The following is a 9,872-nucleotide window of genomic DNA, read 5'->3' as shown; positions in this document are numbered from 1 at the left end:
AAAAAAAAAAAAAAAAAAAACCGTAGCTGCTCCTCAGTCTATTCCAAGCTTTCTGGATGGGAAATTGTAGTAATGGAGTTTAATCAGTCCATGAAGTCTTGATAAAGTCAAATTATAGTTGTTACTTCACATGTCAGAAAGGTTTGTGAAATTTGTGGCGCAACTAATCACTTGGTAAGTATATGTGGTTTCATTTGACATGGGTCCCCCACCCATCACATTGGGTAAGTTTCATCTCAAAGCAAGTATGGGAGTTACATTAAAAGTAAGGTTCAAAGTTTCTAATTTGGCCCCTCAGCCAAAATCCAAATGGTTTGGTGAATTCTTAGTGGATTTCAACAAATTTTGGTAAATCTTGCATGTAAATTTCGATAGTCATTTTGTTTCGATCAATATATTTTAGTAATTTCAGCTTTCAAACCCTGATTAAGGTGGAGCAGAGGTTTTCGCAGAGTTGGGAAATCGGATCAATGAGAGGGTGGGAGATGGATCTGTTTAGCAAGGGTCTATATTCTTTCTCCTTAATTGGCACTTGGCATGCTAGAGTGAAGAAGTAATTGCTCTTCATTGGCGAATGGGAGAAAGGAAAATTTAACGGTACTTAAAAGAGTAAAAAATTTTGGTTTTAATTGTTATAACAACTCGGAACAATAAGAGCAATGCTATTGAGCTCAAGGATGAGTTTGGTTTGCTTTATCCACCCTTCAACTGTCAATGTATCCTCCTCCTCTTGAGTGTTTGGGTCCTGAATCCCTGACTAGTGAACATCAACACATGATGAGTTCTATCTCCAGATTATGAATGCAATGTCATTATTTTGCTGACCAGTGAACATCAACCCACAATGGAGCAGAGTGTGAGGTGCAGGAGTAGTGGAGAGAGAGAGAGAGAGAGAGAGAGAGAGTTTGGATCACGAATGGCATGGGCAGTGTTAGGCAATAGAATAGCAGGAGGGGCCACCACAAGATGATGTTTGGAGATAAGTGGATGGGTAAAATTGGTGTTACAGAAAGCGAGAGGGTCCCATGCCCCTAGCTTATCAAGGAATTGGCATGCGTGCACAATCTTGACCGTTGGATGGGAAGCAAAAACATCCTCTACAGTGAGTGCGATGGTGCGGTGAGCATCGGATGGGAACCTTGGGGCGCTTGCCCGAATGCTCTCAGCCATCCGATGCTTACCACATCGCCGCACTCACTGCAGAGAATAATCGCTTTGGATTAGAATTAATTTAAAAACCGCTAGAGTAAGGAGAGAAGTACGACAACTATAAAACCTTATGCCTTGTTTTGTATTTTGCAAGTTATTTTCACATCATTGACGTATAGCAACCTCATCCGTGGGCTGTCCAGTTGGTTAGTGGAAATTAAGAATTGTGTGAATTGATGCACGGTTTAAAAAAAAAAAGTTGTGTAATTATATAGTTCATTCTCTCTGATCATGATTTAGAGTTTGAGATCTTCAAGGTCTAGTAATAGGTTAGATTCAATTTTTGGCCCCGTCATTTCTTTGGCCTGGTCTAAGCTTGGACCAGCATCTTAAATCACCAACCACCATTGTAAGTTGTAACAGTACTGGGATGACGAAATTATCTACTATTCAATATCCATACGAAGCCACCAAATTTGGTGAGATAAGACAGGATAAAATTCTCTCTATATATATATTAAAAAAATGAAAAGACATAAAAACCAGCCAATGAGAAACGAGGCACGAAGCTGATAAGGAAAAGCAAACTTTAATTCCCAAAATTAGCTAATCGAGATACACGTGTAACGTTCTTAACCTGGGAGGAGGAAAGTATCGAAATTCCACCGGTTATAAAAGTCATGGCGTCATTCTTTCTCATCCTCTTTCTTGACTTTCCGGCCCATTATGGTCTCTTACAATGACTTTTAACTACAAGCAAAAGCAAGACACTTTAAATAGAGAGAGAGAGAGAGAGAGAGAGAGAGGGAGAGAGACGCAGAGAAACCACCAAACGAACGACCCTGTAAAGAAGAAGATTCACTATTTCGCTCTCTTGACTTCGTTTTTGCCAAGGCGAAGCCAGGGTTTTTTACTTCCTTTATCTTCTCTACAAATCTTCTACGGTGAATTCTGTGTAATTTGTTTCAGGAAAGTGTATCATCATCTCATTTGAGCCGAAGAATCACCGATTCGTAATGGCGTTTCAGGGAAAGAAGCTCATTAATGATCCGAATGGTATAGTTTTTCTTCTTCTGTCATTTTCCATTGCATGCATGTTCTGATGACGGATTTGATTTCGCGATAGAAATGTGGTTTTTTCTTTCCAATAATCTTCGGTTTTAGCATTGATGGAGCCTTCTATTTCGCTTTTTGATTTTGATTTTTCTTTTTTCCAGAGGTTGTTACTGAGTTCATTGAGGGTTTAGTGGAGACGTATCCTGGTTTGCAGTACTTGGATGGGTTTCCGGAGGTGATAGAACGTTCGCGATTTGTGTTTTGTAGTAGACATTTTTCTGTAATCTTACGGTTGATAATTTGGTGGGACAGGTTAAGGTTGTATTACGCGCTGATGTTTCATGGGCGACGTACGACAAGGTTGCCATCATCTCAGGTCGGTAACATCATGAAATGTTTCATCTCAACTTTATTTGTGGGAATGTTAAGTGAAGCAAGTTGCATGCAGGGCAGCGTTTTCTTTATTTGTTTTTCATATATTTTGTTCTTACGCTGCAATTGATGCTTGCATGTGGTATGCTATGTTTCCTTCTGTTTTGATTTTTAATTGGATATCTTGGGATTTAACTTGTGAGTGGCTCTTCTGATTGAAATCATAAAAAATGCCAAACATCCTATTTTGAAGGGTTTTTTGGTGGGATGGGGTTGCTACTGGGGGTCTCCTTCACCAATGAAGTAGAAAGGGAGGGGGGAGGGAGGAGGGAGAGAGAGGATGGAGGGAGGGGGGAGGGGGAGGGAGGGAGGGGGGAGGGGGGGCAACGAATATTTTCGAAATATTCAAAACTCATCCAGTAAATGTTAGTACAAGAAGGGAAAGAGGCAAACGGAAGTGAAATGTTATTCACTAATATTGTAATTAGTTTTGGAAAATTCAAATAGTAATGGCCACTTAAGGTTATACAGGCAGTCCTTTAAGGAGATTATAAAAGAGAAGATAAAATTATTAAAAGAACTTTGAAATCCGTTAGTTATCATTGATTTGTTTTAGGGACCATGCTTGGAGATAATTTTGATAGACGGCTATCCACTGTCATGTAGATAATTAATATTTATTTACTGTCGTTGGATGTCAATTTCAGCCAATGGTTAGTTTTAGGGACCATCCGTAAAAATAATTTTTATACACAGTTATCCACTGTTGCGTAGATAAGTACTATCTTTATACTTTCATTGCATAGAAATTTTTGCCCCTAGTATGACTGCTGGTTCTTAGCTATAATCTGCATGGTTTTGAGTATCATCTAATGCAGTTCATTTGACAGGGGGTGGAAGTGGGCATGAGCCTGCTCATGCTGGATTTGTTGGGGAAGGGATGCTGACAGCGGCTATTTGTGGAGATGTTTTTGCCTCTCCTAATGTTGATTCTATCCTAGCTGTATGCTACTAGTATTTTACTGTAAATTGGAAGACGTGCATGTTTATCTCAATTGAGCACTTAATGCTAATCTTTTCGTAGAAGATTATAAACTAACATAATACTTTTTAGGGTATTCGAGCTGTGACAGGTCCTATGGGATGTCTTTTAATTGTGAAGGTATTAACTTTTTTAACTGCTTCGAGAAAACATTGATTCAGTTGTTGAATAGTATTGGGCTTCCTGACTGGTGCATCATGGTGGTTGTTTACAATCAATTTCTTTACACCTGTAAGAAAAGTTTGTCAGCTAGGTGCATTTTTATTATAAAATATTTGTAAATTCACATAAATCTTGATGGTATTTTACCTAGTTTCAATACTGTGCCTTCATGTCAGAACTATACTGGAGATCGATTAAATTTTGGTCTGGCTGCTGAGCAAGCAAAATCTGAAGGTTATAAGATAGAGGTACACAGTCATGTTCAGTTCTGATTGTATTATTAATCTTCCCTTCTGCTCTAAAAAGGAATCAAAGAAAATATTTTATTTACACACTGCAGACAGTTATTGTTGGAGATGATTGTGCTCTTCCACCTCCTCGAGGTATAGCTGGACGAAGAGGTTTGGCTGGGACAATTCTCGTCCACAAGGTTATCTCTCTCTCTCTCTCTGCTTCTCGCTTTCTTTTGCCTGCCTCTCTACCCAGCAACCAATTTGTTAGGGATGCAACTTGAGAAGCTTGGTTTGAGATCTGAACTAAATTAGGATGGGGAGTTGGACTTAGCCTTATCCAAAATTGTCAATTGCTCAGTCCATCCTGGCCTGAGTTGCACCCTACATTATCAGTCTATCAGAATTATCAGGATGGGGCATTGGTTCCATAGAATCATTGTGCTTTTGGAATCTCAGAGTAGGATCCACTAGCAATTTGATATGACCTGATAGATTGCCTATGTCAAAATTCAGCCTGATCTTGGCATTAGTTTTCGTTGATTTGCTGATTTATTTTTTCCTCACCATTAAAGTGAGCACAGTGCAGTAGTAACAATTTTTTTTTTTTGAAATAGTTTAAAATTCCCCCTTTTTGTGGATAATTAAGAAGTTTATTAATGAACAGAGGGCAAGAATCCGTTCAGTATGCCATACGAACTCATATAGCAAATCAATCGTTGTTATGTGTTGATATTAATTGTTGTGTCCCTTACATAACAGCTCGAGCTTTTAGGATAAGCAGTTTTAACATGGTGCCAGAGCCATGAGGTTGGGTGTTAGATCCCTAGTAAGTGCGAGGGGTTTGTGTAACATGTTGTTCCTTACAAGTTTTTACCATTTGCTGCCATGTGATGGTGTCACATGTAGAGTTGTGTGTGTGGGGCCCCACATGTGTGTGTGGGGTGTATGTTGATATATATTGTTGTGGCCCTCTCTTAACAGCTCAGGCTTTTGGGATAGATGGTTGTAACATCAACAATCTCCAGCAAAAGCACAAATAACAGTATGTTTCTGGCTGAGTAATTCTCAAATAGTTAAAAGGCTGGTTGCTTGTTTTGTGCTGGTGGCTTCAATAAGAGGCTTCCCTAGTTGTTTTTCAATTAAATTCACCTTTGACTTAAAAAGAATTGATTCTTGAGCTTGATAATAAGTTAATGAGATCTCAAGGCACTGCCCTGCTCTATCAACAAAGAGAAGAAATCATATCTTGATTACTTTGCCAAGGAATGGTGAAGGAGAAGCGAAAAGAAGAAAATCGAGAAGATGGTCAACTGATTCCATTCTATACAGAAAAGAAGCAAACAAACATTGGTGAAGTTGTCCTTTCTTGCTTAAGTGATCAACTGTAACAATGTTTTTCATATGCTGTCTTTTTGCTTGGTATTGAATGGAAAAATTCAGATTCAGAGGGAAAAGGATAGAGCACTTAGCAGTCATAACTTATAACAGGACTTGTCTTAGATTGTTTGCTTCCATAGTTTTTACCCTCTCAAGCCATGACACTAGGTATTACCATTGCTTGAATTTCCCAATCTTTAAGAGCTCACTACTATTTAGGTTCGTGGATCACAAGGTTTATTCTCTCAAGATAACCAACCACTTAGGCATGCCTGTCCATCTGTCTTTCGTCTGTCTGGAACATATCCTTGTAGAGGACCACATGAACAATTTGTTGTCCTGAGAATTGTAGCGTTCTTCCATTTTTTCTACCTATTTTATTCGTCTTAGGAACTTCATAAATTCTTTCTGAACTCCCTTACTGTTTCTAATTGTAGAAAAGTTATTAGTTGTTGCCAATTCATTAGAACAAATGAGCAATCATATTTTGATTCAACTGTTCTTCTCAATAGATTATCCATTTCCTTCAGAGATCAGTTTTCTGAAGGGCTTTGCTTATGCAGGATGTTGGTCTAAGGAGAAACCCTCCTACCTGTTTACATTTCAATGCATCTTTTCAATGCATCTTCCCATGCTTTCCATGTTGAGGGTGATGATTTGTAGTATATACATTTGCTCATTGTTGGGTGGTTCTGGAACTGGCGGAAGTTGTCTTCTTGTGATTTTTCTTCCCCCCTCCCCCCCCCCCTCCCTTCTTTGCTGTCATATCTTTCCTTTTATCACTTCTAATAATGTTCTTGTTGTTATCTATTGGAGGAAAGAAAAACTGCTGCCACTATCATCTCATATTAAGTTATTCGAAGGAAGGAAAAATTATACAAACTAGTTTATTCATCAAAAGTATTTACATAGGAAGCAACAACAACCACAATTTGTTAGTTCAGGCCACCTACATGTCTACAAAGAAGGTTTATAGTGAATTTTCCACTGGTGAATTAATCTTAGACTGCTAAAACCTGAAATGGATGTTAGGTCACGTATGCTTACTTAGTGGAAACTGGAAAGATAAAGTAGAAATAAATTAATGTTTTTTTTCCCTTAATCCTTTTTAAGTAAGTAACATTTATGTTTCATTGGCAAGAATATGAGTTTTTTCCTCTGTAAATGACAGGTTGCTGGAGCTGCTGCTGCTGCTGGTCTTTCTCTTACTGATGTTGCAGCAGAGGCAAAACGTGCATCTGAAAGGGTCGGAACAATGGGTGTTGCATTGTCTGTTTGTACACTGCCAGGTCAGGTCACATCGGATCGTTTGGGTCAAGAGAAAATGGAGCTTGGTCTTGGAATTGTAAGTTGAGTAAGCTGCCTTTTTTTTTTGGTTAGTAAATGATGCATTTTTATTGAAATCAAAAGAAATATGTACAGGTATATGTGCTTCCCTGTGTATACAGTAAATGAGTTGATGTACAAATGAATGAATTGTTCATTATTCCTTATCAAATTCTTCTCTCTTTGTGCCTTCAAACTCCTTCAGTCATGCATGACCAATCTCACTGATAGCAACCAGTAACTGCACATAACCTCATGAGACCCTTTTTTTTTTTTTCATCATCCGAGTCTTTCTTTCCGTAGTCCAGAAGAGATGGAATAGCGTATGAAGTTGGAGACTATCGTGCCCTTCAGAGATGATCTATTTATGGCCATTTAGAGAGCCGGATTTTCTTGTCCTAAGGTTCTGCCTAGCTGCCACCAAACAAATCCAAGTAAAACATTGATGTAGCATAAGCCACCTCATTCTTACGTAAGAACTTGCAGTTTACATCTATCCCATAAAATCTAGTTTGTCGGATACTTGAATTCTAATGAAGATCTAAATAACCTTTATTTAAAGTATTTGAAAGACACATACTGGAAGCTTGAATTTTTCAAATTTTCAAATTATTTTCCAAGTTAATTTCTATGTTCTTGTTGTCTTGGCTTACATATGCTGGTACTTATATATACTGGACACACGCTTTTATCACCATTACAATTTTTTCTATTTAACGAATTAATTTATGTGTTACTGTGTCAGCATGGAGAGCCTGGTGCTGCAGTGGTCGACCTTCAGCCTGTGGATGTGGTGGTCTCTCATGTTCTCAAGCAAATTTTGTCAATGGTGCGCCTTGAAGGATGACTGATTTTATGCTGCTTTGTCTCCTCTTTGCTTGATTATAAGTGTAATTGTTATTTCCTTGGTCCATTGTTTACTTATTGCAGGAAACTCATTATGTAACGATCACACGAGGGAGTAGAGTTGTGCTTATGATTAATGGGTGAGTTCCATGTTTATTTACGTGATATGCATTGTGCCTGAGCAAAGTTTAGATACGCAATAGTTGATACCATATTGCCAACTCCCCATGGAATCAAGTTCAAAATGGCCCAAAAGTCAGAATCTCAATTAAGTGCTTGACTGAGTTGAATTTGGTAGCACTTTAGAAATTGGTTAGGATATTGTGAAAAGCTTTAAAGGCACAAGATTAAAGATTAGCACAATGCGAACAAGGAAAAGAAGACAATGTGTATAGAAATTTCCTTCCCCCACCACCACCCCACACACCCACACACCCCCCCCCCCCCCAAAAAAAAAAAAAAAAAAAAACAGAAAAGAAAAAAAAGAACCGGGGCATTTGCCCTGGCAGCCAGAACTTTTACCATTGCTCTGAGCAATGACCCCTTGTGATGTTACTATCATATGGAAATTAATTTTTGTAAGCTATTTCATACTATCTTTCTGATTTTATGTATTAGTTATTGGGAACAGTTTTCCTGGACTGGATGGGGCTGAAATTTTGTGAATGGAGACTGAAGGTCCCTCTAGTCACATCTAAAGTCGCAGCCTAAACAAAGTTGGCCTTGTAGAAAAATAGATTTTGAAAATTCAATGAAAAAATGTTAGTTACTGACAAGAATGAACAGCTGATATACATGGGAGGGTATATGATTGAATTTGAATCTGAAATTTTACATGTGATCAGTCCAGACCAATCCTAGATACATGGTTGGATCAATCCAGGTCATCCTTCCACATGGTATTACTAGGGGTGCAGTCAAGAGATTCTTGGTGTTAATATTTATATTGAACTTCTTATAATCTTCACTCACGTCAGTCATGCTTGTGCCTTTAGGAGGCCTTGGATCCTTGTTTGCATCTGTCACTGGCTTTGCAATATTTGATTAAAAGAGTTCTCTGAATGCTATTGAAGCTTGGGCTTCTTAAAGGGAACCAAGCAGAAAACCTACTATACTGGTGCTAATCCAAACACAGAGAAATGAAAGTCAAAAAACTGATTTTCTTTCAAATGAAAATTTGAGTTTGAATTTCTAATACAGGATTTTTTTAGTGTTACACTGAAAAAAAGGCTCTCATTAATTTCTGACTCATTTCACATCACTTACACATTTAGCTGTAAGTGACCACACATTCAGTGAACAAATGGCACTTGAAAAATCTAATCACTATTTTATGAGCTCCTAATAAACAAAATTTTCAAGCTCCTAATAAAAAAAAATTTCAAGAGTGCTAGATACTTGAATGGATTTGTAACCAAAGTTTGACGATTGAGTTCCCACCATTGACTTTTGGAAATGAGTCATGCTACGCAAAACCCAAAGATGATGATACTCTAACATACTTTTGTCAGCTGTAAGTCTGTATCTTCAATTTTCCATTTGTGATCCCCTTTTTTTTTTTTTTTTTTTTGTGTGTGTGTGTGTGTGTGTTTAATCCTGAAAGCTATGGTAATCTTCCTCAATCAAAACCCTATTTGCAACTATCAAAAATCCATTTATCTCCAAACTTTAGATGATTGTTGGGGCAATTTTCCTTATAGCTGCAAACGTACCATAGTTATATGGCCAATATTTGAACTATAGTAGATTAGCTACTAGTTAGTGGCAAATCCTGATCAATTTTTTAGTTGGAATTTTATACTTAATTCATTTTCATTTTGAGCGTAGAATTGAACAGTTGACTTTGGATTACCATCATCTTCATTTGAGATTTCTGTTCATCACACTGAACATTGATCTTGGCCATTGGCCCTTTTGGAGTTTTAAAAAAAATTGGAATAATGCTATGGTTGGTGCTTATTCCAGGCTAGTTATAGAGGTGGATTTACTAGGTTTAAGCTACTCTCCCTAATGCTTATTTAGATTGGGGAGTATATCGATTTTTTTTGTTTTGGGAGTATTCTAGAATGAAATTTAGCCAATGTATTGGTTGGTTGGAGAAAATGGGATTATGGGAGTGGTTTATGGTGATCCTTTATGGGTGTAGCACATACCTTGCATCCCTGTTGAAGTCCTAATTCTTGTGGACTGAAGTTTGTTATTGAGATGGCAGATGACACTGCTATGCAAGCAGTTATGACTATGATTTGTTGTGGGCTTCCTATTCCCTTGTAGTTTCTCCAGTTCTCTTGAGGTCCGTGCCTTTGTTC

General features: G+C 37.9%; 1 protein-coding gene across 1 annotated transcript in view; it reads left to right on the top strand.

Annotated features, from left to right (window-relative positions):
• The first annotated feature begins 1,921 nt into the window (after positions 1-1,921).
• The window catches only part of LOC122061594 (putative 3,4-dihydroxy-2-butanone kinase), a 29,582-nt gene continuing 21,631 nt past the window's right edge, over positions 1,922-9,872 (top strand). The window contains exons 1-10 of the mRNA XM_042624956.1: positions 1,922-2,205; positions 2,367-2,440; positions 2,518-2,581; positions 3,468-3,580; positions 3,692-3,739; positions 3,958-4,029; positions 4,122-4,211; positions 6,563-6,736; positions 7,463-7,546; positions 7,648-7,703. Coding sequence (XP_042480890.1) covers positions 2,166-2,205; positions 2,367-2,440; positions 2,518-2,581; positions 3,468-3,580; positions 3,692-3,739; positions 3,958-4,029; positions 4,122-4,211; positions 6,563-6,736; positions 7,463-7,546; positions 7,648-7,703 — 815 coding nt within the window. The 5' untranslated portion in view covers positions 1,922-2,165. The remainder of the gene's footprint in view (positions 2,206-2,366; positions 2,441-2,517; positions 2,582-3,467; positions 3,581-3,691; positions 3,740-3,957; positions 4,030-4,121; positions 4,212-6,562; positions 6,737-7,462; positions 7,547-7,647; positions 7,704-9,872) is intronic.

This window comes from Macadamia integrifolia, chromosome 14 (assembly GCF_013358625.1).
Source record: "Macadamia integrifolia cultivar HAES 741 chromosome 14, SCU_Mint_v3, whole genome shotgun sequence".
Lineage (NCBI taxonomy): Eukaryota > Viridiplantae > Streptophyta > Magnoliopsida > Proteales > Proteaceae > Macadamia > Macadamia integrifolia.
The sequence above is the reverse complement of the archived record's forward strand: the minus strand, read 5'-3'. Positions and strand labels throughout refer to the sequence as shown.